Consider the following 27,746-nt stretch of genomic DNA (forward strand, 5'->3'; position numbering starts at 1 on the left):
AAAATTGGTAGCAGTATACTACCAATTCCATTGGAGAGTAAATGATAGCCTTCATCTACTGGCCAGGGTATTCCACCCCATGGTGAAGCATGAAAGTCCCCAGAAAGAGGGCTCTCTTAGGATGGACAGGGATGCAACAAGAGTAAAGAGTTAATAATGTTGAGAAATACCATTAGAGAATTAAGAATATGCAGGGAAAGGGAAAGAAATTCTTAAACAAACTACCTGTGCCTGTCCCCGGGAGCATGATTGGAAGAAATACAACTTTAACTTATAGTTAAGAATGAGGAATGGAACACATCAGGGAGACAGGCGCCCTTCCATACTTGAGAGCTCCTCTACCCATTCCAGTTTCCTTGCAATAAAGATGTCTAACCCACAAGCCAAATATCTCTAGTTCCAGAGACCAAGTGTTCATCATGGTAAAAGCTCTGAAAAGCACCAGAGGCCACGACAGGTGCTCTGGAACCTGGTGGACAAGCTGAGGAACAGACCCGGGTGCGACTCCATACCCCGATGACGCTGCCAACCCGACGTCCCTGACCTGGAGAAGAGGGAACAGAGTAGCGACCACCCTCCTTGAGAAGAGAAGATATGACAATTGCAGAGGAGTTTCCCTATGACCGGAAGGAAGGTACTCTGTGGGAGGGAGGAGATCAGAGCCAAGGATGACATTCCTCCTTCACACTTGCAGTACCTCCAAGAGAGACATTTTTAAAGACAGTAACTGTAAAGTCAGGTTTTATCGTTCATTCCAAGTTAACATTCCATTTGCCCAAGTGAAGCACTGAGTACAAACCTACTCACTGGTTCACTATATTTGAAATCTTTAAAAAAAGAAGAAGAAAAAAGAGAGAGAATGAAAAGAAAATCAGGCCAATGGTAACAGTGGTACAGCGCTTGCATGCCATGCACAAGACTCTACGTTTGAACCTCAACACCACAAAAGTATCCTACTTCCACCCACAAAATAAATGAACAAAATAAATAAAGCTGAAGTGAAGCAAAACAAAAATGGTTTGGAATATTCTGGTTCTTATTTAGAATCGTCTTCTAAGATGCAGTCTTCTAGCTTCTCACCTAGGAAAAGTAACTCCCCTGCTGCATGCATCCTGACATGCAGCCCAGCTCTGTCTTGCCAGTTCTGTATACTCAGTAACCATAATAGCTCTGTTACTGACTCCACAGCTGCAATTCACAAAGGAATAAGTCACTGGGGAAAATGAATCTAAAGTTGATTTTGATTAAAGCTAGATAAAGAACTATTTTTAAGAGTTAATATTACATTTAAAAACTGGACAAACATAGTATTACCTCTAAGAAAGATGTCAATGTTGCATTAGTAAGTAAAATCAACCTTCTAATATCTCTTCATTACCAAAAGAAAACAGCCAAGAAGAAAATACCTGGCTCAGCTTTCTCTTTCTGTGTCTCAAAAGAGTAAAACCAATCTATGTCACTTAATACCCTTCACCTTCAGCCTTGGACTCAATGACTGCAATAAAACAGAGATGATGCAGAGAAAGCACAGGGCGCTAAGTGGCTCAGGAAACAGTTACAAGGACTTTACTTCAGTAGCTTCCCAAAGAAATCCCACTAGCAACTTCTTCAAAGAAGGAAAACAGAAGAGATGATGAAACCGATTAGACAACTGGGATACGAGCCACACTTTGTTGTAGGAAAGGCACGCAGCCCTGGAGCTTTCAAGGATATGAGTTGCTGCAGCAGCTGACACAGTTTACTCTGTTTCTCAGAAGCAAAAGTCCCCACAAGGCAACACCCACCATGGAGTCCTGAAGCAGATCCTCAAGGCGGGACAGGCTGGTGTTGTGGTCACAGGTATACTTTCGTTTGATGGAGTCTTGGAGGTTTTTCAAGAATGACTCCAGGTCTCGGGCATCACTGAAGAACTATGGGAAGACAAGAAAAGGGTGGCTTGTGCGCAGTGCCTCAGCACAGTAAGAGGTCCACAAGGAAGGAACCCTATACACCAGCCTGAACAAAGCTGCTGCAGGTTCCTGGACTCAGAAGTGCAAACCAGAGGCATTAAAAGACCATATCAATAAAATGTAAATGATGCTTCCCACTAAAACTCACTAGATCCTTTATGAAAGGTAGCCTGGCTCACACTTCTTGATTTCTGTCTAGTGGTCTGAGGCCTAGCTCATGAAATAACCACAAACTAAGTGAAGCAGTGTTTATCTCAGCGAGGTGGTTATATGACCAAAGACAGAGACTTAGAGAGAAAATAGCTTCTTTCCTCTTCCAGCCCCGCCTGGAGAGAAATGTACAGTCTAAGATGTTGTGATAGGTAGGGGCTCGGGAGAATCTTAATATTTTACAAATCTTCTCTTTAAGGGGTCTATATCTATGCCTTGTTTATGTCGTCTCCTCTTGAAGTTGGGTCTAACCATGTGGTTTGCTTTCACCAATGATAGAAACAGAAAAAAGTGCCCTCTTGTCGCCTGTAGTACAGACACTTTGTGAAGAAGACTCCTGCATGGTAGAGCCAGGGCTTTCTTTGCATGCTGTCCCCTAGCCAACTTTTAGGCATGTGAATAATGCCATTTGGGATCAAACAGCCCCCTTTCTAACTACAGTTACATGCAGCCATGCACACGACAGGCAAGATGAGCAGAACCATAGAAGAGAAAAACCACTCAGTTGAGCCCAGCACAAATGGAACTCACTAATCATTTATAGTTGAAACAAGCTATACAGTATACAGTAAAAGATAACCGATGGGTTTTTTGTTTTTGTTTTGAGGCAGGATCTCATGTAGCCCAAGGCTGGCCTTAAACTTCTGATCTTCCTAATCTACCGCTTGAGCACAAGAACTGCAGGTGTGTAGCATCCAGTGTTACCATATGGATGTGTTTTTTGTTTGATTGGCTTTAGCTTTGGTTTTTCAAGACAGGGTTTCTCTGTGTAGCCTTAGCTGTCTTTTGTAGACCTGACTGGCCTCAAACTCGTGGAGATCCACTTACCTCTGCCTCCCTGAGTGCTGAGATTACAGGCGCGCCCAACTGTGTCCAGCTCATATGGATGCATTTTTAACCTAACTTTTGGCATAAGTATGTACATGACCCCCACCCCCACCAAAGGCCATACCTGAAAGTAAGCTGCATTCTCTTTCACATGTTGTTCAACACATAAGCACAGCTGCTTCATCCACTGTAATTGTGACTGGACAGCAGCACTATATGCCTGTAACAGCCAAGCACATGTGCAGAAGAGCATGAGTTTAACAGGCTCAAAATGTATGTGTTAGGCTCTTTCTAAGTACAAGTCTGCTACTGATACAGAAGACAAAGGGGAAACATGGAGACAGCTGACTGACAACTGGGCAATGCTTTTAAGGAGAAAGAACTTTGCCATTCATCCAGCATGGATTTGCTAAAATGAGTTATCCAGAAAAAGTGTCTTCTATACTTAAGTATAATTAAATGACCATGCCAGAAAAAGCAGAGTATAAATAAATAAATCCCTCCCTGCTCGTCGGCTGCTTCTCTTCTCTGGCCAAGAGCAGTATAGCAACATGAAGGGGGGTGTGGGACCAGAGGCGGCTCAGCGGTTAAGGGGGTTGGTGCTCTTGTAGAGGACCTGGGTTTGACTTTCAGTACCTGTGTAGTGGCTCCCAGATCTCAGGGCATCCAACACAATTTCTAACCTCTGGGTATGCATGTGGTACACAGACACACATGGAGGCAAAACTCATACACATAAAATAAAAGTAAATAAATGTCTTTTTTTATAAAGAAGTAAAACAAATCTGAACAGTTACTTTTAAAAATGATACAAGTATTTCCGCTAATAAGTCAAAAGTCAATGTCTCTTAAATTCACTTCTTAATATTCTTCTGAAACTATCAAAACCATTTGCAGGATTTTGGGAAGTACCAAACAGTCTGGGATACAAAAGATAATCTGCTGGGAGGTAGTGGTACACGCCTTTGAATCTAGCACTCAGGAGGCAGAGGCAGGTGGATCTCTGAGTTTGAGGCCAGCCTGGTCTACAGAGTGAGTTCCAGGGCAGCCAGGACTACACAGAGAAATCCTGTCTTGAAGGAGAAATAGGGGGAAAAAAAGAAAAAAAAAGAGGGACATGATATGAAACAAATGGTGTGACATTTCCTCCAGGCCTTGGAAGAACAAAGCTCCAGACTTCACTATTTTTATAAAAACGCCTTGGACCTTCACACATTTAAAGATCACAAACCTCTACTGTTTGCTTAGCTGGGTGGTTCTCAAGTGACAACAGTTCTGCTGTATCCTGGAGAGAACGAAATACATCTTGTTTCCCTTCCAGTTCCATTGTCAACTCCTGCAAATTGAATTTAATTTTATGGAATAAATTAAGGAGGAAAAAGCAATAAAGAAAACACAGTGTTCCCTGCCTGACATTAAGGAGCCTATAACAGGATTGGTGCCAAAATGTGACGTATAAGTGCAAATGCCCAGGGATCTCAGAAAAGGGCAAAAATAATGGAATTATGGGGAAGGGATTCACAAATCACAGTAAGCCCCAGGCTAGCCCTGAGTTGACTAGGCAAACTCAGGATGCAGAGGAAAGAGCTGACACGGTTAACATGGCCAGTTAGTCGGCACCACATAAACACCCTGTACTGGTAGAGAGATCATGAACTGGCAGGCTTTGCTCAGCTATTCTCTCAGCTCAAAATGTCCTCTTCTGACACAAAATTCTATTAATACAAGACCCAATTTAAATGCTGGCTTTTCCATGAACTCTTACTATCAGATTTCACCTCTTCTCCTTTATGATTCAGAGCACTTTCTGTCTATGTCTAGTGGCCTCATTGTAATTTTCAGACACACATCAGAACACCTGGTCGTTCCTATTCTCTTCAGAGGATTCCTATGTCCTTCTCTAATCAGGCAACATTCACGGTTTTTTTTTTTTTTTTTTTTTAATAATTGTAGACTAATGGAACTAAAAAACAAGTAAGTGTTAGTAGAAGAGCTGTCTGCTTGCATAAAGGATTATAAAATGCTTTAAAATTCTGCCTATGGAAATACTAAAAGTAGCAAAAAAAAAAAAAAAAAAACTACCTAATTGTCTACTTCTTCATTATAAAGAATAGAAGGCAGAGATGAAGAGATGGCTTGGCAGTTGAGAGCACTGACTGTTCTTCCAGAGGATTGGGGTTCAATTTCCAGCACCCACATGGTAGCTCACAACTGTCTGTAACTCACACATATGGTACACAGACACATATGCAAGCAAAATACCCATAAATATAAAATAATAAATTTTAAAGATTAGAGGAGAGAGAGAGACAGACAGACAGACAGACAGAGAGACAGAGACAGAGAGGGGAGGAAGGAGAAGAGAGTAGAAGGCATTGCTCCAATAATAATGGATTTTCCCTACCATTTTACACGTTAAGAGATAAAGACCAAAATGTTAATAAAAATTCAAACTATCATAAAAATCTAAAAGTGCAACTCAGAGGCCGGGCATGGTGGCACATGTCTGTTATCCCAGCACTCAATGAATTCATGGCCAGCCTTGTTGACAAAGTGAGTCCAGGACAGGTAAGTCTAATCAGAGAAACACTGTCTAGAAAAACAAAACAACAAAACAAAACAAAAAACAAAAAAAAGTACAACTCTCCTGCATAATAAAGCACTTTGCTTAGATTAGCTTATTAAGTTTTACTCAACGTTTTATACAAGCCTTTCAAATAGTTATTATCCCATTTTTACGAGGCCCAGGAAAGACTAAATGCTTTGCCCAAGGTCACAAGGCCTTGTCAGTGGGCAAATAAGAACTTGCATTTAGATTCATCACACTACAAGCCTTGTAATCTTAACAACAAAGCCGTATTAATTTCTGAAATGACTCAACTTGCAGACTGGGTCGCTATCTGCTCAAACCATGCCTTCCTAAATAAACCCACTCAAGGGCTCTTGCTCCTCCATACTCACTTCTCACAGAGCAGACGCGATAAGCAGAGACTCTACTTCTATCTATCAATGTGTGACTCTAGAGCAGTGGTTCTCAACTTTCCTACTGCTGCGCCCCTTCCTCATGTGTGGTGACCCCCAGCCATATTCATAACTATAATTTTGCTAGTTATAAATTATAACATAAATATTTTTAGATAGATATTTGTCAATGGGGTCTCGACCCACAGATTTAGAACAGCTGCTCTCGAAGCACAGTCTTTGCAGATGGTTCTGTCTCCTGCTACTGCCATTAAACGTGACAGCCCTGCTGTGTGAGACTCACAGAGAAGTGGGTTTTCTTGGCTGAGATATTGGGATTACTGTCACTCCAATCACATGCTAGTTCTTCTTCCTCTTTCCCATTCAACCAGATCAGTTCGGCTGTAGCTCTGGAGACAAATTTGTGCAAGCTCTGAAGGTGTCTCATTCGGAAGCTAGAAGTCTCCTGGACAAAGCAAGAGTTAAAAGATTAGGCTGCCAGCCTTCACGTCTGGAGAAGACAATACAGTGGCATCAGGAAAGAACGGCCCAGGAAATGCACTAACACTAGTTTGTTTGTTTTAAAGTGCTGGTATTTGAACCTAAGGCCTTAGACATGCTAGGAAATACTCTACCACTAAGCCATACACACCCTAAGCCAGCTTTTTAAATATCCGGGTTATTCTATGTGGACTCAAGTTTTATACAGCTTATACAAAATTTCCAAGGTCACTGTCAATTTTATGTTGAAGCTATGACTCACAAGATTTTTGTGAGGGTTCCTACATAAAGAGTGATCTTGGCTCGTACTACCACAGACAATCTCAATAGAAGAGAGTGAAAAAACAAAAAACGGGAGAAATTGCCCATCCACCACGCTAAATATTTTAGTTATGGCATCTCAAGATACATATGGCCTTTGGTGAAAAACAGCTAAGATTTGTTTTACTTGTTTATCATTTTCCAGAGCAGTGGTTTCTGACCCTTTAAAAATCTGGAAGCTTGGGCTGGAGAGATGGCTCAGTGGTTAAGAGCACTAACTGCTCTTCTAGAGGTCCTGAGTTCAATTCCCAGTAACCACATGGTGGCTCACAACCATTTATAATGTGATCTGATGCCTTCTTCTGGTGTGCAGGTGTGCATGCAGGGAGAGCACTGTATACATAATAATAAATACATAAATCTTTTTTTAAAAATCTGGAAGTTTACTGCGGTAGAATACAATTATAATATTGGCATTTTGGAGGCTGAGCTGAGGTGAGGATAGTTCCAAGGTCAGCACGGGCTATGTAGGAAGAGAGTATCTCAAAACAAAACAAAACAAACAAACAAAAAACCAAAAAAAGTTATAACCCATATGAATAATTACACAGTAAATATAATCTACTAAAAAGAAAACTAAGACAGACCCAAATCATGTGCTTTCTGAATTGTGGAAGAGTGCTGTTTGGAGGAGCCAGATTCTCCACGAACACAGTCTAAATCAACCAGCAAAAGCTTACCTTTAGTTTACAATACTGTGTCTCCAACTTTCCAAGAGTTTCAACATAGCTGGTATGGAAATTCTGGGACATCTTCCCCTGACACGAATAGAATAAAATAAAAAGACATTAGAGAAACAGCGAGAAACCATGTGAACAAGATACTGATACTCGGGTGAGGGCTCGCCTCTCTGGGAAACACCGGCCTGGACAACAAGAGTCTAGGTCAGACTTCATAGCTTAAGGCAGCACTGAGCGGATAGCAATTTGGCAGAGTAACCAAACCAACACTCCTAATGTCCCTGCGCTTCCAGTAATTCAGAAGCTTCTAAGAAAATCCCACACCTGATGACTGCCCAACTACTCATTTGCTCCTATGAAGGGGGAGAGGCGATGAAATAAAAACAAGAATCAGGAGCACTGAGTGCTGCTCAGCAACAGAGCACTTGCCGAGCAGACACTGAGCTCCTAAGTTTGGTCCACTACCACCAGACGCCAAACCAAGGCAAGCCCCTCAGAAATGAAGACAAAATGGCGTGATGGAGGATGGGCCGAGGGAGCAGTTTGCCTGCCGTACCAGCTCTTTACTGCAGGCTCACAGCAAAAGGGAACAAATATGAATCTTGGCAACAGAAGCTAAGTTTAGATACTTCTATGTACTAATTCTGACTGCAGCTTTCAGTGACACTTTTTAAATTTTTTCATTTATTTTTTAAGTGTGTGTGTGTGTGTGTGTGTGTGTGTGTGTGTGTGTGTATAGTATATAGTGCAGGTGTCCGAATAGATCCTAAACATGCAGGCAGTTGTGAGTCATCTGATGGGAACTGAATTAAGATCATCTCTAAGAGTAATATGGATCCTTAACCACTGAGATATTTCTCTAGGCCCTAAGATCATGTTTTGGTTTTTAGTATAAAGGTATCTATTAGTTAAAATGCATTTCTCACAAAGTTAGTTCAAAGGTTAATAGAAACACTTTGTATAAACTGGGCATTTGTTGAAAAGAGTTATTAATTATACACTTTATTTTTCAGAGCCTCCTCCTTCTCAAAACAGCAGTGTTGAACACACCTCCCACTGCCTGCTCCTCCCCAAAAGTCTCATAATGTAGATTCGGAATGCTATATACCTCATACAACCTAGCCTCTTTGACACTTGAGCCCAGTTCTTCCACACTGGTGTGGATGTGCTGTTGTGTTTCCAGCTGCAACTCCACACTAGGCAGATCATTACCCCACTCTGCTCGCTCCAATTTCATCTGAAAAAGAAAGCACAGATATGTCATAACTTACAGAGGAAGAGAAAGGACTAAGCGTCAACAGCTGAATGAGACGACTATAGGTAACAGCCAGGTATAGTAGCACATGCTTGTAATCTCAGCGTTTGAAACAGAAGGATTACCAAGCCAGCCTGGACTACATAAGACCCTGACTTTAAAGAAACAACACAGCTAGGGGTAAGAATTGGGCATCTGAACAGTTTCTATCATACCATGGCTTCTTACAGGAAAATAGACCACAACCGACCCTTGAGAGCAGGCCTACAGCAGTGGTGGCATTTGAGAAAACAGCCCTAAGTTTATCAGTCAGGAAGGGATCTTAATAGACTGAACGTTCAACATTCTCCTTTATAGGGTCACAAGACACGGCGGTGCATGCCTTTGATGCCAGCAATCAGTAGGTAAAACCCGGCAGATCTCTGCATTTCAGGACAGCCTGGTCTACATAGTGAGACCCTGTCTTAAACAAAACAACAAATCACTATGAGTCTCTCAATTTCATAAATTAGACAAAAGGGGGGCGTCTAAAAACATTTAGTGTGTTCATAGCATCACCTACTAGTCAATAGAAGATTTCTCCCCTCCTCCCCATCTTTGTCCCCCTTGAGATAGGGGTCCTATTATACAGTCCAGGCTGGCCTGGAACTTATCACCTGCTTTAGCCTCCCCAGTCCTGGGCTTACAGGCATTGCCTGGCATGGAATAATGTCAAATTTGAATTTTAACCTAGAATATAGTTAAGTAGTGCCACTGGATTTGAGGAATAAATTTATCAGTCTTGTTTAAACTTAAAGAGGTATGACCAAAACAATAAAAACCAAAGAATAAACTCTTCTTTGAACAAGGAAACATCAAAAAAGATAACTGAGATACATAGAGACTGTAAGTGTCCCACAAGTACCACTTAGGGCACAGTTAGCAGAAGGTAACAGATTCCCGAAGGGCTTCAAGTAAGAAAAGCCTGTGTTATGCAGTGTGAGATTGCGAAAATCTATTTTGACCCTGTCCATTTAGAATATGAGGAGAAAATAATCAGGCATGGTGGCATATGCCTGTAGTCCAGCATTCAGGAGGCTGGGCAGGAAGCTAATGAGTTCAAGGATAGCTTAGGCTATACTGGCCACACTGGACTTCCAGGCCAGCATGGGCTAACTAGTAGAAAAGCAAAGGGACATTGAAGAAGGGAAGTTTAGGTGCAGACAGGATCAGCCATTAAGGTGTTCTCTACCAGGACCACAGAACAACCTGGTCGTCTACGATGACTTTCTGGACAAACACCCACCTGCATCTCTTCTACCCAAGAGAGTAGTTCATATACAAATCGAAGATTGCCTTCATCTTCAGAGGATGAGATAGATACAAGTTCCGTCCGGGTCATAGGTTTTCGAAACCAGGAGGTAGAAGAAGAATGAGTTGTCTTATTCAGAGGTTCTGCTTTCAGATGAGTAGTGGTTAAAGTAGAGGGTGGAACTGATTCAAGTGAAGTAAAATGGCCTTTCCGGTACAGATTTGTACACTCTAGGCGCAAGGTGACCAGCTCGTCCTGCAGACGCATGACCCTGAAGTAGAAGAGGAGACTTGAATATGCTTAAAATAAAATCTTCATGATCTATTTAACAAGCACATGGTAAAAATAAAAATGAGACCATATCAGGAAAAGTGTTTTGAAAAGGTGTTACAGGAATGCAAAGTGGTATTTTAACATCATCTAGTTTGGAGTTTTCAAGGCAAATGCCAAATTAAAGTGTTAATTGGAAGGAAGTAACATAGTATTTATGTGGCTCCTGAAGATCATAACAGAATAAATGCTGGGTTGCCATGTGACTTTCGACACTCTGCATCCTAAATGAGTTCACTAGAATAACAGTGTTTCAAAGCCAAATGTGCTAGCATACCTTTACAGGTCATTCTGAAATAGAAAGGAACACAGTAAGATGGCACAGTGATCGGGGATATATACTACAGGCTCTTAGAGGGAGGGAGAGAAGGAGAGAGGGAGGGAGGGAGGGAGGGAGGGAGGGAGGGAGGGAGGGAGGGAGGGAGGGAGCAAAAGCAGAAACGATACTGGAAATTTCCTGCTTATAGTAGAGCCACAGAAGTCTGAGAATCAAGTTGTAGATTCAGTGCCTGGTTCTTGTCTCAGCCTGAATCCATTACCTCACGGCAAGCAAGCCCTCCTTGGGGGCCCCCTTCCTCCTCACCTAAAGGCCAGCTCTTCTAACTGGTAGTAGTTTTCATCCCGTAGGATCTGGAGATCCACCTGCAGCTGTCTGATGAGACCCTCGCACTCATGAATGTACATGATGACATCTGACTCACACTGGACTGGCTGTCCTGATTCCAGGTGTGCAGCATCCTGCAACACAGAGAAAATGGGTGAGAAAACACAATTGCTCTCACCCACTAGGATTGAGAAGACCAAGAAAAAGGAAGTAACCCAGCTGTTGGAGATGCAGGACAGAGCAGATACGCACGGCCTGCAGTGTGTTCTTGGCTAGGGTCAGCTTTTCTTCACAGTTCAAAGCGCCATTCTGTATTTTGTTTGCAATCTGCAGCAGCAATTCGAGCCTTAAAAAAAAAATAAAGACCATAATGAAGCGCAAGGCTGGAAGTAGCCCCTTAGGAATGTCAGACTGCCTTCTGGACCCACCTCTCCACAGCTGGTCGGAGGGATTTCTCTCGCTCTAGCATTTCAATGATGAGTTTCCCCCACTCTTCTTCCACATGATTAGGGTGGTAGCCTTGAGGCAGCTTAATTCTGCCAAATTCAATCCACACCTGAAAGAGACACCTTTCAATCCCAAACCCCAGCCTTGCTCTCTGGCCTATGTTCATCTATTACTTGTGCTTTGGCTTTTGTTTGTTTGCTTGTTTGCTTGTTTTTTAAGGGGTGGGGGGGTCCTAGTCAGTCAGCAGTTTTCTCCACTATCTAATATAGGAAAACAATAAAATATCTAACAACTTAAGAGCCAGAACTTTTGTATCTAAGCTCTGATGTGCAGGGACCACTTGTTCTAAACCCTGCCGTGCCCTCTATCATTTCTAGAAATCTGTCTTCTAAATGAGTCCGATTCTGGCAAGGTTCAACTCTACAGCTTCAAATCCCATAGAAATCAAAATATGAAGGGAAGTCTCCTTTCTTCTCATCTCAGGGAAATATTTAGTTTTCCTCTAAAAGCAAGGAAAAAAGATTTCTGAATAGAGATGCTGTTTTCCTTTAATAATTACAGTTTGTTGGTACAAATTTTCAAGGTCCACCAAGGGTATACCTGCCAATGCAGGATAAAAGGAGAGCATGTGGGATCTACTAGGAAGCAACCATAGTACAAACCAGCAAACCCAGGCTTAGCCAAAGAAATGCTTCCTTACCTCTAATAATTTATACAACTCTTTGATTCTTCCTTTTTCTCTTTCCTTGGCCAGAATTTCTGTTTCTTTGAAGTGTATATATTGGTTATAAAGTGCCTATAAAGATTAATATTTGATGAATGAATTAATAGACTAAAGCACCAGGGACCAATTTTTCACACTATCTCATTAGAGCCAGTAGAGAACTTATAAAAAGCAGCTTAAGTCCATGCTTTTACCTTTAGTTCAACAGGGTTCTGGGGGAAAGATTTATCTGACATCAAGATTGTATGCTGTCTGATCCAGGGAATGAGTGAGTCCACTCGGCTTTGGTATTCTTGCCACCTGGAGTCCACTTCCTATTGTCAGAAGGCAAAAATCACAGACCTGATTCGCATTGTCCAGCAGCAGCAGCAGCACAGGATACAGTAGCTCAGGCCACCCCACACCATAGAAAACCCTCTTCTAAACACCCAGATGCCCAACTTAATGCTCAAAGTCTCAGTCTCAAGGCTCCTCAAGGAATCCCAGGCTGGCATTCAATATCCTGACAGGCAGAAAGACTATAAACCAAGCAACTACAATCAAGAACCATGATCATTTGCCAGGCATAGTGATTCTTCACATTGTAGCTACAACAGTGAGGGGGCTGAGACAGCAGGCGAGCCTAGAGCACATAGCCATAGTGCCTAATCAAACTTATCAGGAGCCAAGAAGACATTGCTTCATTCTGAATTACAGTTGGGGATGGAAAGAGCTTTTTTTTTTGCTGGCATTTAACATAAAATGATCTATAACAAATGCCACAAAATTAGCAATGTCTAGGTTCATTCTCAGAGATGGCGTCCACTATGACAGAGATAATGTAGACTCAGGCGGTCTTTGTGAAAGTCCTCTATGCATAAAAAATTAAGAAACATTATCTAATGGAGGCATTCTACCTCTATGAATCAGTGTTTTAGAAAATTGTTCTTTTACCGTAGCACTGATCCCTTCTCCTCCCTCGGGAACTTTGGGGAAGGCATCATAAATTGAAGACACGTAAGTGATTACAGACTTTTCATCTGGAGATGGCACATCCACATCTGAGAGGAAGATAAGGGTTTTGGGTCAGAACTGGTGAACCTGCCTGAAGGAATTATGAAAACATGCCAAATGTACTTAAAATCTGGTGACTCTCACCTTCTGCGTCCAGCAATCGGGTAACCCCAAGTCTCTCGGCTACTTCGAAAGCCTGTTCCAGATTCTCCCGGTTACTCTGGATTTGCACTCTCTCCATATCTACCAGATCCGGTCTGTAAAAATCCAGCAAGAGACATGAAAAACCACCATCTACATAGCACACAAACTCACACATGAAGCTCCTAACAGTTCCCAGAACTGAAAACACCAAGTAAATCAGAGAGAAAGCAGGAGGCAGGAGGATACTAACCCTGATCCTATTTTTAACTGCACACTAGGAGCCTAATGCTACCTAATTCCAAGCTTACACAAATCAATAAACTGGTTCAAAGTGAAAACTGATGCGTATGTATGACTGTTCAGAGCTCTAAAGATTTTCTTAAGATTTATTTATTATTTATGTGTACAGTGTTCTGCCTGCGTGTACACCTGCAGGCCAGAAGAGACCACCAGATCTCGTTATAGATGGTTGTGAGCCACCATGGGGCTGCTAGGAATTGAACTCAGGACCTTTGGAAGGCTCTTAACCTCTGAGCCATCGCTCCAGCCCAGCTCAAATTACTTTTGAGGTTAAAATTCCTATGTTCCTTCCTCGTGTCACACCACATCACCTGCTGCTCCTTACAGCGTGTGTGGCTCACTTCTGACATCCTTACCTAAGAGGCTATCTCTGGCCATATTGGCCCAAATTACCACAACCCTGTAATTCTACTGTACGTGCCACTAGATAACAACATGCAATTAGTTATCCACTTGCTGCCTGTTTTCCTCAAGAGAAGGTCACCTCCCCCAAAGCAAAACCTCTGACTGGCTCACTCCTTTGGCCAGTGCCTAAAACAGCAGGCTCAATAAAGACTGCTTTTCAAACAAATCAATGACTCAGAGTCTAATTCTTGGTGGAAGGGGAAGATGGAGTAACAGTTAATTACAAATAAGATGAGAACTCCACTAGCACTGAGATTCCACTGTCTGCACCTGTATCGGTGGATCAACGCATTGAACATTTTCCCGTCGCTCCAGCACGAAGAAAAGTTGGTGCATTTGATTCCTGTGTAACCAGCTGTTACTTTCTGAGTCCACAAGAGTAGTTTCTCCTTGGCTGACATATCCCCTGATTCTCCACTAATGTAGATGTCAGAGATCTGCAAACAGACAGAACCAGAATAATATTCAGATAAGATTAAGCCTTTTGTCTTTCTCTTTAGTATATATCATGACTTGTGAAGGAAGAGAGATGATAACTCCAACAAATATTCAAGCTCTCTGGTAGTCAAAGAAACACAATTAAAACCTACCAAACCAAAAAGGTTGGTTGGTCTATAATGATAATAATCAGAAATCAGAGAATATTCGCTTTGGAGCATTATCCTGTGAGAGCATACTATGAAGGACATAAACAGCACAACTGCGCTGGATATCAGTTTTTAATCAAGTCTTAAAGGATACATAAAAGTTGTTAGGAAATGATCAAGAATATGTACAAAATAGTTTACATAAAAATATTTACTGAGAAAAATAAGCATAAGACAACAAAAAGTTATAAAGAACTTAAACTTCCAGTGAGAAATTACTGGTTACAAATTATACCACATACTCAGAACAAAAGTCTTTGTTGCATTAAAAAGGTATACTTTGGAAAACAGTCACTAAATTTTATAAAAAGATACAAATAATATACATAACTATCCTGATTTTATATAAAGATTAAAAATATATCCTTTAAGTATATAGCCATGCATACACGTGCACATACATGTATGTGATACAGACATGCGCACTCTCTATAGAAACAAACCTGGAGACAGACAGACAGACAGACAGACAGACACACACACACACACACACACACACACACACACACACACACACAGAGCAAACTGGCGATCACATTTATCTCCAAATGGTAGAATTACATGTGATTTTTTTATATTCAATTTTTTAGCATGTACATTTTTAATTTGCGGGTGAGGGGGTTGAGGCAGGGTCTCTCTATATAGCCCCGGCTGTTCTGGTACTCACTTTGTAGACTAGCCTGGTCTCAAACTCAAAGGTCTGCCTTCTCTGCCTCCCTAGTGCTGGGATTAAAGGCATGTGCCACTGCCTCCTGGCTTATATGTATCTGGCTCTGTGTGAGTATGTGCACATGAGTGCAGGGGCCTATAGGGGCATGGGGTAACAGATACTCTTGAGGCTAGAATTGCAGGTTGCCATGAGACGCCTACTGCGGGTGCTGGGAATTGAACTTGGGTCCTCTGAAGAGCAGTGAGTGTACTAAACCACCTCTTCAGCCCTGTACAGTTTTATTATAAGAAACAAAGGTATTTTAAGACATTTCAAAGTGCAGCAAAAGATCCATTTTAGGGAGATGGTAAGGCAGTGTCCGTGCGCATATCTTTACTTCCTCACAGACCCAAGTTTTAATCCCATCCTGCTTACCTGCAAGGTCAGTTATCACATCTGTAAAATGGGAATGATAGCTACCCTCCCTTCAGGGGTTCTGTGATAAATGAAAGGATTACACACAATCTATCCCAAGTCCAGGGTTATGACAAAAAGGTTCCTTTTCTCTCTTCACTGAATAATGGTCTTCCTTCAGTTCTTGTTTAACCCCCACAGCTTGGCAGCCTGTAATATCATTTAACTGGAATGCTATTTTGTATTACTAACTATTAGCTCATATATGCAACCTGAGCTCTTAAGGCTGTAGATTTCTCGAGGGGTTGGGCACCACATGTTAACAGCACAACTATCTGGAGACGAGGGTGAGCCCCTGGCCACCCAACAAGTCAGCAGCAGCTCAGCTGCCGGGAAGAAATAACCTCCAACCCTGAGGCTTTCTGAATAGTATACACATTGGCCTCATGTACTGACCGAATAGTGGGGACGTTTTATATAATAATTATTCAGTTTATAATGAAATAGCAAGAATGAATAAAGGAAAGCATCTGAGGGTAAAGTCTACCAAGAACCCAGCAAACAGCAAATTGGGAGCAGCTATAAAGTCAAGCCAGTTCAGTACTAATGGTACCCACCGTGTCTCCCAAGAAAGAGAACGAGCACACTTTGCTTTTGTACTAAAAACCATAAAATAATCTTGATTGACATGAAAAAGTACAAAAATTTGTTCTCAGACTACTCATGAAGAGAGACATTTAAGGGGACTGTGACCTCAGACAAATGGTTTATGCCTATTACACTCCATTTTCCCATACGTAACAAAGGGCAGTATTTAAACAGATGAACTGTGGTGGTATAGGCAGTATCTAGGTAACATGTGCTTTGTAATAACAGAACATCATTCTGTTGTTGCCAGTTTTATGCCACACACCTAGACCTCAGCACTTGAGATGCAGAGGCAGGGGGCTCACCACAGATTCAAGGACAGCCTGAACTACAGAGTTGCTTGCTAGCCAGAAGCATAGAATGTGAACCTGCCTCAAAGATAAGTAAGTCAGCATACCGAGAATAATTTTTGGTCTGAGTATTTGGGGCAAAGAAGCCATGGGCATATCAATAGGACATTTGTCTCTTTGGTGTCTCCATCAAGTACACTGTCTCAAAGCAGCTAGCTCCCCAGTGGTGAATACAAGGGCTACAGTCAACTACTGTTACATACATTCAGTTGAATAGCATTCAATATATTATATTGGTTACTAATTCAATAAATAATACGAGAGGCTTTGAATTATGTTAGATAACTTTGCTCAACTGTAGGCTAAGGTGCAGTTTAAGGTGGTTCGGGTTAAACTATGATGTTTGGTAGGTTACATGCATTAAAAGCTCTATTTCTCAGATTATCATTTCCTTTATCTTTGCCTTCTTTTTTGTTTTTGTTTCCTGAGACAGGGTCTCTCTGTGTAGCCTTGGCTGTCCTGGACTTACTTTGGAGACTAGGCTGGCCTGGAACTCAGAGATCTGCCTCCTTCTCCCTCCCAAGTGCTGGCCTGGCTTAAATGCATTTTTAAAATTATAGTGTTAATACAATTTCAAATTAAATACATAAACCAAATTGGGATATAGACCTGTTGTGAATCAGTGTGCTTCTATATATTAAAAATCAGCAAAATCAGGGCCAGAAACTTTAATACTTTATTAAGGATGAAAAACAAAAACAAAACCAAAAGAAAACCCAATAACAACAACAACAACAAAACCCTGCAGGCTACTACTGCTGCCAAGATATCTGAAGGTAAGAACAGAGAAGCATGCAGAGTTTGCACGGAGCCTAGAAAAGAAAACCCTGGAAGCCACATGTGTGTCAAGGTGAAATGGAATGGAAGCCTAACCAGCAAGCTCAAGGGTGCAAAGTTCTGCCTGACAGATATATTTATACAAAGGAATTTCAGGTTATTGCACTTTGATAGACCCTGGTGATGAGAGGATTCTATGAATCTTTTCAGCATTCACCTCCTTTCTGCTCTGACTCCATGTTCACCCACTCTACAACTTTTAGATTATTATGTTTCACATACATACATACATACATACATACATACATACCGTAAAGCTAAATAGGTACTGCAGATACTCAACAATCTGGCAGTTCAAAATCATTTAGTAAATTAATTCTGATCCATCAATCTCTTACAAATATAAATGGTGTGAAACTAAGCCATTAAATTCAATCAATTCCAAGTACACTGATTGAGAGAGCTATGAAGCTGCGAGGTAAGGCCTTAGTAATAGTACACTGTGCCCAAAAGCCACCATTGTATGGCTCAGTATAAACAGTCACTCCCTAAAGTCAACTCTATTTCTATTCTACTTAACAATATATCTAGACTCTTGTTTTAATGGATAAAACCACAAGGTACAGACATACACCCATCACTTTCACTGTAGTTGCTTCATGTACCTATTATGAAGGATCAGGAAATAGATTTGGTGAAATGATACAGGGAAAGAATTAGCAAAAGAAAGCTGAACATTTGTGTTCTTTACCAAAAATTAATTCAACCAATATAACCACATCTGTCTCTCTAATGGCATCTCTTATGTGCATTGCACTGAAACCACGTTACAAAAAGTATTTGTTATACAGATATAAGCTTTTCCTGCATGTACTGTGCACCACATTCATGCAGTGCCTAAAGAGGGCATTGGAACTCCTAGAACTGAACTTGGGTCCCCTAAAGGCCAGCTAGTGCTCTTAACTACTGCGGCAATTTCTCCAGCCCCTGCATTAAAACTAGTTCAGTGAACAGCTTTACTCTAGAACTTCAACATAGCCCTAAAGAGACAAGGAAGTGTTTGGCTCTCTCAGGGAAAGAAAAGTACCATACTTGGATACAACCCTTTCTAGACTATAAACTGGTTGTGAAAAATATGACTACATCACAGGCATCTCAGTATTTAAATTTGGCTTTTGTCCATCTCCTCTTGTGACACTCTCGTGGCATGTACACCACCCACTGGGGTCTGCAAAAGCATTCACCTTAACACTCGACTGCAGAGTCCCAGCTGCCATTCCAGGGAGTTACCTGCCCTATCTGAGTGGTAAAAGGATAGCCCCAGAAACACGCCAGAGGCTGCCTGTGCTCCAACCTCCTCCTATCATATACTGCCCAAAGCTCAGGTAATCCTTCTCTGAGGCATTCTCAGAGAATATTTCCTAATAATCCCATAAGCATTTACCGAACATCTTAACCCTATACGAGACATTATAGAGAAGAAGAGAAATCAGATGCTGTCTATTCATTCTGTTATTAGTTCCCAAGAAAACACTATGTTTTAGACACTCAACATAAAAGCTTAGTTTCAGGCCCTGGGTTTAAGCAATTCAGTCAGGGAAACAATTTACAGAGAAAGCAAAATTGAGACACAGGCAAACAAGTAAGCCCAACCAGAAATGCTAACAGGCTGCTCAGAGATCCCTGTGATGTTTTAGTAAGTAGAAGACAGATGAGTGGAAAAAAAGAGAAAACTCAAAATGAGATGCTTGTCCTCTAAGAATTTAGCTAAGTCACACCATTCTTAAGGCTATCCCAGTTACACTCCCAAATGACATGTGAGTGAAAATAAAACAGGCAGAGCAACCACTCAGATAGGGCAGGTAACTCCCTGGAATGGCAGCTGGGACTCTGCAGTCGAGTGTTAAGGTGAATGCTTTTGCAGACCCCAGTGGGTGGTGTACATGCCACGAGAGTGTCACAAGAGGAGATGGACAAAAGCCAGATATAGTTGCTGAGATGCTTATGATGTAATCATATTTTTTTTTACAACCAGCTTACAGATTAACAACGTTCAAACATCCCCAGGTATCCACAGAAAAGCCAGGTGTAGTGGTGTGCTGTGGAAGTGAGACAGGCAGAGCCTTGGAGCTCACTGGCCAGCTAAACTATAGTAAACTGCAGGTTCAGTAAGAAACTAAAATAAAGGTAGAATGCAACTGAGGAAGTTGCTCCACGTTGTAAGCCTCTGGATCCCATGTGTGTGGACACCTGCATACATCCACAAACCCTCCACAAATAAAATAAAAAGTAATAATGAAGTTAAACTGTATGTTACTGATTTAGCTTTTTGTCTTTGGTTTTTCAAGACGATTTTTCTGTGCAGCCTTGGTTGGCCTGGACTCACTTTGTAGATGAGGCTGGCTGGCCTCAAATTCACAGCAATCTGTCTGCATCTGCCTCTGAAGTGCTAGGATTACAGGTGCACCAGGGAGTTAGCATTCTCATGATTATACTAAAATGCTATTCAAATCTCATCTTTGCTATCAATATCTTTTTAATTAGTAAAGCTACTTGATGAACATTTTTAGAAATATCAACTATATAATTTTTAAAATAAAGATTTATTTATTTACTTATTTATTTTATGTGTATAGGTACTTTGTCTGCATGTACATCTGCACATCAGAAGATAGCATCAGACAGTTGTAAGCTGCTATGCAAGTGCTGGGAATTGAACTCAGGACCTTCAGAAGAGCAGTAAATGCTCTTAACCACTGAGATATCTCTCCAACCCTCTTTTTGTAATACAGCCAAACTTTGGGTCTCCAGGAATTTGATTCTAAACCACAGGAATTCAGTTGTGTAACACTGGCTTAGTGACCACTAGGCCATGGATCCTTTATAACTAACATAAATAATTTAAATAGCACTAATGTGGACTAAAATGGCTCGGTGGGCAAAGGACACCTGCCATCAAGCCTGACAACCTGAGTTAAATTCTCTCAGAACTCATAAGAGTACAAGTTAAGAACTGGCTGATCTCCACTTCCCCAGCACTGTGATTTCAAGTTACCATGCCTGGCTTTTTTATATGTGTGTAGTGAGAATTTTGGAGTTTTGGTTTCTTTAAAAAACACAGCAGCATTATAAGAATATGTTTTCGTTCTAATCCCAGGTGTGGGGATGGGGTCTGCTTCGAAGCAGCTGACCGTGATTTACTTCATGCTCTATCAAGGACATGGTTTTGCCAGCCACAGATAATTTCTGTGAGTGTGTGATGTTTGGAATTCTGGTAACTGTTCAGAGGATATATAAATGCTAGGGCACTGAGAGGCAGTGTTCCTGTTGGCTGGCTGATGGTTGGATGCTTTTGATTGTTACTGGTTGCAGTATGTCAAGTAGTTGTGTACAAAGAAACGAGAAGAAATTAGGTATCCTGACAGTGAAGCTCAAACTTGTCCCAAGGAGCTCAATGCCCTAATCAGCAGGAAGTAGTCTAACAATAACGTCGTCCCCTTTCCCCTCTCTTCCTTTTTCTTTCCTATTTAGTGTTAGGGGTTGAAAGGAGTAAAGAGGTGGAGAAGGGGGGAAGAGGGAAAGGAAACCACAAAGTAGCAAAACGCTAGCCACATATGTGGGTTCTGGGGATCAAACTCTGGTCCTCATGTTAGCAAAAAAAGCACTTTATTGTGTTATCTACCAGCCTTTAAAAATTCACTCAGGCTTGTGTGCGCATGCATTCGTGCATGTAGATCAGAGGACAGCTTGGAGGAGCTGGTTCTCTGCTTTCACTATGTAGGTTCTAAAGATGGAATTCAGCTGGGTAGCAAGTATCTTTAGTCACTGAGGCACCTCTCTGTCCCTTTAAAAAAATATTGTTAATATTAAGGTTTACATCTAATTACATTCAACACTTGAAGTTATAGTTCCAAGGAGAGTAACTAAAAAACCTTCTTGGCTTTTTTGTCTCTCTTTTTCTTTAAGTGGATTATGTTACCTGATCTCTACCCAAATTAGTACAAATTGACCTAGTACATGGTGACAATAGATTAATTCAATTATTGTTTGTTTGGTTCTTTTTGTGTGTGTTTTTGTTTTTGTTTTTGTTTTGTTTGTTTGTGTGTGTTTTTGTTTTTTTGTTTGTTTGTTTGTTTGTCATGATCTGGCTGTAACTTCTCATTGGGAGGCCAATAACAAAACTAAATAAAAACTCAAGCATAATAATAATTTATGCTTACTGAACTAGTATCTGGAGCTTCAAAGTTCATCTTATTTTTTTCATCTCTAAGAGTACATGAAAGTCATATGTAACTTGATGCCCACTAGGGAATAATCATAGTAACATCCCAAAGAGTCTTAAGAGGATGGAAATGCACTGTGCTCTGGGGTGATCGAGACTTCTCGAAGAACATCCTTAAGGGATGCTACAGAACTCAAACACAGAAAGGAAAAAAAGAGTTTCAGAGTGGACACTGAGATAGAATTGTCATCTGAGGGCAATCTAGGCTATGTAGTGAGACCCTGATACACACCTAAGGGTGGGGTAAATAAGAGGTTGATGGAAAAGCTTAAAAGAGAAAAGAAAGAAAAAAAAGTTGGACATAAATTAGATTATGGAGGCATGAAATGCTGGACTGAAGAGCTGGCCTTGTGGATCTGTATACGCTTCAAGGAATGAAATGGATTAGATGCTCTGAGCAAATAGGTAGTCGATTATGGTGCCCTGAATTTTCTAGCTGACCTCAAACTGCTAGACAGAAGGCATCACACCTTGAAAACTTTCATTCAAGAGGCAAGTGAAGGTCAGTGCATAGCTCAGCCAGGGGAATCTACTAGCAGCTGTGTATCTGGGGAGTAGAGAAAGGAATTTAAACCAGCATGAGAGGTCAGGAGAAGGCCTATCAGAGTTCAAACTCAAAATCCTGTAAGGGAAGGGAAGTAGAATGAAAGGACAAGAGCATAGGGGGTGGGCACTTTATTTCAAATTACAGTACCAATTTATATCCGTCCCCCAGAGGCCAAATCTTCCTGTAATAGGGATGTTCAAGGTTTTTCTGCCTTGAATCGTATAAAATGGTTTCTTGATTTCATCAACAGTGAGTCTTCTCATGTGTATGAGGCATCTGTAGGATTTGTGCCTAAGTGTGTGTGCGTGTGAGTGCTCATGCACATGTAAACTGCTTATTCCTGAGAGTTTCTCTATGTTTCTATTAGAGAATTGTCCTTTTCGTGTTATTTGTAAGATTGTTTAAATGACAGTAATTGCTAACTTGTAGTGTACTTCACATTCAACTCATTTAATTCTCCCTCCCAAGTGCATGCTGTTATCTGCAATATACACAGTTATAAGGTATACTGTAAGCCGCAGAGCTAGGGTTCAAATCCAGCCAAGCCATCCCACGCATAGCCATGTCAGCTGTACATTTCACACATTCCAGAGTGCAGCCTCCTTTTTCTCTTTTTTAAAGATGTATTTATTTATAGTATACAAGTGTTTTATCTGCAGAAGAGGGCATTAGATCACATTATAGATGGCTGTGAGCCACCATGTGGTTGCTGGGAATTGAACTCAGGACCTCTGGAAAGAGCAGGTGGTGCTCTTAACCACTGAGCCATCTCTCCAGCGCCATAGCCTCCTTTCAGTATATGCGTTATATAATGATTTTATCACTACTGTTGTAATTCATTTTCCTTGACCTACCATTTGAAATGTTAAATTTAAAAAACATACCAAGAGATAACAGTCAAAGCCCCTGTGCACCCAGCGTCCAGTTCACTGTTATCATAGCTATCTTGGTTCATCCATAGTGCCTACTTTACTTGTCCCCTATTACTAGCTATCTAAACACCACAAATATTATTTTCTTCATCAACATTTTAATAACTGTCTGTTAGACCAAAAATAATAATCCTATGTCAATGTTTTAATTAAATACTTTTTAAGAGGAGGTCTCACATAGCTTTGCCTCCCAAGTGCTGGGCAGGTATGAGCCACTGTGCCCAGCCTTTAATTAAGTACATATTTTAAAAGAAACAAAATCTTTTCTAAAAAACAAAGTCCTAATCAAGGCTATCTTCTACGCTCTTTCAGTAACATCATGTTTAGTTCTGCTTTTTCTTACAGTACAAAACCAGCCATAATTAAGGAAACGAGGAAAGGATAACTATAAACTGGAAAGGCTAATTAGGCCCAGAAAAGAGTATGCTGGCTGACCTCCTTCCCATCATTCTGGCCCCCAGCCTTATATAACCACTCTCCCTGAAAGTGCAGGCACTCTACGATGTGTGGAAGGACACTGCTATGGAGTTCATTTCCCCATGCAATGGGATCCAATAATTGTACGGGCAGGAGATTGGTGGGAGGGACCAAGATGGGAAGATGAAGAGGTTTGCAACAAATTTCCTTGTTTAAATAAGCCAAATATTCTAGATATTGATGGTAGAAAGGAGTAAAGAGTCCTGAGAGAAGGAAGGGGCCAAAAAGGCCTTTGTCTGACATCAAAGCACACTGCTATTAGCCTGTTCCCATGGAGTCTACGTAGCACTCTGGAAACCATGCTTGTAGGCTGCCCTCTATCATCCTGCTTCGGCAGTTACTATTTCCTGACAAAGGAAGTTTCAACTGTACCACTGGCCGAGAAACCAGACCACAGTTCCCTTTGATTATCTAAAACATGCACCTTGCAGGAACAGGTATCAGCTACCATGTCTGAGAAGCAGCAAATGCCCCCAGGAAAGGCTGTGTCGCCATAGCACCATGAGCACGCCCTGAGCCAATCGGCAGGAGACAGAACAAGTTATTCCAAGACAGGAGCCACTGTAACTCACATTACTCTCTGAGGTGTACTACTGCTTTAACACATTAGAAGCAAAACACCATAAAAACAAACAATACAGAGCCAGGAGGTGTGTGTATCCAGCCACAGCTGCTTTTCTCATAATGCCAGCCTCATGCTCCCTCTCTCTACAGAAGACACTCATACTCAAGGCAGATGCTTGCCCAGGAGTCCCACTCCACATCTATAAATGCCTACAGGGTCAGAACATGTTACCCTCTCCCTTCCTAGCTGCTGCTGTCCTGTAGGCCTGTGAATAATAATTACCAAGTAGGGAAAAGCTCCCTGAGCTTTAAGGGTTTTTATTCTGAAGAAATTTCACATTTACCGTAAGCAGTTATTTCTTAGGAAATACATATCTGGCCATAGTCCCACTATGAACACAGAGTCTCAGAAGCATGTCAGATACCACATGGAGATCCAGGCACTAAGTTTCTTACATTTGGCTCTATCAGAGTGGTCCAAATGAACCTGGCTGAGAGGTAGAAGTGATAGATGGCTGCTCAGGGGCAAAAAAAAAAAAAAAAAAAAATCACATTACCAACTTGACTAACATACTGAATAACCAGAGAATCAGATCACTCCCAGCAATCTTTTAAGATTCCTCACAGAATTGTAAAGAACCTTGCAGCCCTGGAAGGGCTGTCCTGGACAACAGCCCAAGGAGGTGCCATTGCTACCTAAGCATTGCTCAGCATCTAAGACTGGTTTCCACCATGAGTTCTCCAATGTTTCCACCTCATCCTTTCTGAAAAGGCTTACACTTAGTTTGAGCTTTAATCCTAGCACTCCAGAGACAGAAGCAGGTAGATCTCTGTGAGCTGGAGGCCAGCCTAGTCTACAAAGCAAGTTTCAGGACCGCCAGGGATACACAGAGAAACCCTGGCTCAAAAAACCAAAAGTGAAAAAAAATAAAAGTCTCACAATTGATTATGATCTTGTATCCACAGCATCAACTTTAATGGCATTGCTTTTAAATATAAACCATTCCAGCAGCTGGCTTTACTTCAACCATCAGCATCTACTCCATTTTAAAAAAATAAATAAAAGTTGTCTCTAACATTTTATCTTACCCAATAAAACCTAATAAAATCCTTGCCTTCTTTCCTACCACATTCCAGGCAACAAAGTTTCATCCTTTATTTACTTATGCTTTTAAGTTTATTTGTTATTGTGTGTGAGCACACATGTCACAGAGCTGGTGTGACAGAATACAACTTTGTTGGGTCACTCTTCTACTTTCACATCGGTTCTGGGGACCAAACTCTGATCATTAAGCAGCAAGTACCTTTATTCACTAAGCCATCTTGCCAGCCCTTTTGTTTTTAATTTTTTACTTTTTCCCTCCTTCAGACAGGCTCTCACATATCTCAGACTAGCCTTTAGCCAACAACTCACTATGAAGTAGAGAATAACCCTGAGCTTCTGAACCTCTGGGTCCACCATAGGAATGGTTACAGGCATGGACCTCCAAGTGCAGGTTACTTGGTGGTGAGGACTAAACTAGGGCCTGTGTATGCCGGCCAGGCAGTCTCAAGCTGAGCTACAACCCCAGGCCAAGAGAAAGTTTTCAATGGCCTCTTTTCAGTACATTACTGGTGGTGTGGTAGGGGGGTCCTCCAGATTATAGTAACAGCTGGTATTGAGATGGACCTGTCCAAGAAGGAATTTATCACCAAAGAAGACATTTCAAAGAGCACCTTAAATCTTGAGTTTATCCCTAGTCTCTTTCTGCTGGTGTGAAATGGGGAGGTTACCTTCATATAACAGGGCTGTCTTGTAGTTAGTATCATTTGTCCACAGCTTAGGAAATAAAAAAAAGTTTTGCATCTCTAGTTTGTATTTCAGCAGAGGCCTATGTGACAATAAAAGTTCAACCATATGCTACATAGTGACCTTACTTTGGTGTCCAGATTTCTAAATTCTCACCTGATTTTTGAACCCTAGAAATATTCACAGCAATTACAGTTGCCTAACAAGACATGTCAAAACTATAAACAAGTTCAATCACAAAATAAGCTTTGTAGTTTTGAGCTTTCAAACTACCCCATCTCGTCTTCTCACTTTCCCTCTCTCTCCCCTTCCTTCTGCCCCTCCCCCCATCATGTCTCCTGATCTCCTTTAATCTTGGAATTAGAAGCAAAGGGGGAAGAGTTGTCTCCTTTCATACAAATGCTCAGTGAGTGCTGTCATTAGATGCATCCTCACAGGGTAGCGATTACATCAGCTCCACCAAGAGCACCACTCTCCAGAGAGAGCAAGCACCCTCAAGACAACTGCCTTGCTTCCCAAGCCTTCAAGATCCGTTGCTCCCCTTATTAATTTTAGGAACTAAGCCAGGTTGCCCTTTACCCTTTGTGCTGCATCACAACCTCTTGAACAGGGTAAACAAACAACAGCCCTGGCTGAGGGTGAGGACTTTCCAGCACTACTCCTTGAAAGATAATCCTACCAGTTAGCTTCAGCAATTACGCTGCAGGGACTCAAAACCTGGGATTCCCCAGAGCCAACAAGACTTGGTTTTAAGCATCAAGGGACAGACTTGAAATAGACCCTGCTTGCCAAGCCTTAGCAATCATTAACTCACAATCCCCTGTGCAGGGGTAAGGTTGAAATCCACCAAGATCCTTACTGCTTACCACACTCCACTTTTATATGCCTAAGAGGCAGAAATCCAAAAGATGATTTGATTACCTCAAAGGTACCACCCACCTCCTCCAGACCCCATGATCAGTATAGCTTGCCTCCAAAGACAGGGTACCATCCTCTTCTGAGAAGGGTGTGGCAGTCTTTTCAGGTTCTGTATCTTCAGGCCGGATCCCATGTAGGTGCAGCCCATCACTGCCATAGCCAGAGGAGGATGGCAAAATGCTCACAGTGAAGCCACTGACAGATAAATTACTATGAGATGCAGGCATTACGGGATCCTTGAGGGACACTCGACCCACGTAGGTAGGTTCTGTTTGAATAGGGTCTCCTGACTGTTTTGGTATTGATGAAGCAACAGAACACTTGGCAATCCAAGACCGTGTTGGAGGCGCACTTGGAACACTCTTGGTCCTTCCCCCCACACTCCAGTCCTCTGACAGTTGGTCTTTATTGCCTGTGTCGGAGGGGTAATCTGTCCCAGACAAAGTGCTGCTCCGAAATCGGAGCAGAGTGCCTCCCTGCTCCACTGCAGTCTCTCCTTGCAAAGGCAGCAGCACAGCCCTGCTACTGCAGGATGCTGTCCTTGGAAACTCCACCAGTTGGCTCACAGACTTCTCACAGTTCCTTTCAGCTGGGTTATCAAGCAGGTGAGCAATGACTGTCATACCCTTTTCCAGGGAATCCCAGGCCCCTCCAACAACTGATGACTCATTCTCCAACAAAAGGTGAGCAGTTTGGATCTCTGCTTGGAATCTCTCCTTTACCTGCACAATCATCCCTTGGTCGCCCACCCCTGAGTTGAGAGCTGAGTCTGCAGGCAGAAAAATGTCTGATGAGGGGTGCTCTGCCCC

The 27,746-nt window shown here is 41.7% G+C and overlaps 1 protein-coding gene across 1 annotated transcript in view; it reads right to left on the reverse strand.

Annotated features, from left to right (window-relative positions):
- Macf1 (microtubule actin crosslinking factor 1) overlaps positions 1-27,746 on the reverse strand; it is a 230,192-nt gene that overhangs the window by 152,347 nt on the left and 50,099 nt on the right. Inside the window, exons 7-21 of the mRNA XM_051171391.1 lie at positions 14,214-14,380; positions 13,239-13,351; positions 13,035-13,141; positions 12,296-12,415; positions 12,078-12,173; positions 11,359-11,486; positions 11,183-11,276; positions 10,910-11,064; positions 9,991-10,267; positions 8,559-8,687; positions 7,451-7,528; positions 6,253-6,414; positions 4,219-4,323; positions 3,112-3,207; positions 1,785-1,910 (exon numbers count right to left, since the gene is read on the reverse strand). Of these exons, the coding sequence (XP_051027348.1) occupies positions 1,785-1,910; positions 3,112-3,207; positions 4,219-4,323; positions 6,253-6,414; positions 7,451-7,528; positions 8,559-8,687; positions 9,991-10,267; positions 10,910-11,064; positions 11,183-11,276; positions 11,359-11,486; positions 12,078-12,173; positions 12,296-12,415; positions 13,035-13,141; positions 13,239-13,351; positions 14,214-14,380 (1,953 nt within the window). The remainder of the gene's footprint in view (positions 1-1,784; positions 1,911-3,111; positions 3,208-4,218; positions 4,324-6,252; positions 6,415-7,450; positions 7,529-8,558; positions 8,688-9,990; positions 10,268-10,909; positions 11,065-11,182; positions 11,277-11,358; positions 11,487-12,077; positions 12,174-12,295; positions 12,416-13,034; positions 13,142-13,238; positions 13,352-14,213; positions 14,381-27,746) is intronic.

This window comes from Acomys russatus, chromosome 29 (genome assembly GCF_903995435.1).
Source record: "Acomys russatus chromosome 29, mAcoRus1.1, whole genome shotgun sequence".
NCBI lineage: Eukaryota > Metazoa > Chordata > Mammalia > Rodentia > Muridae > Acomys > Acomys russatus.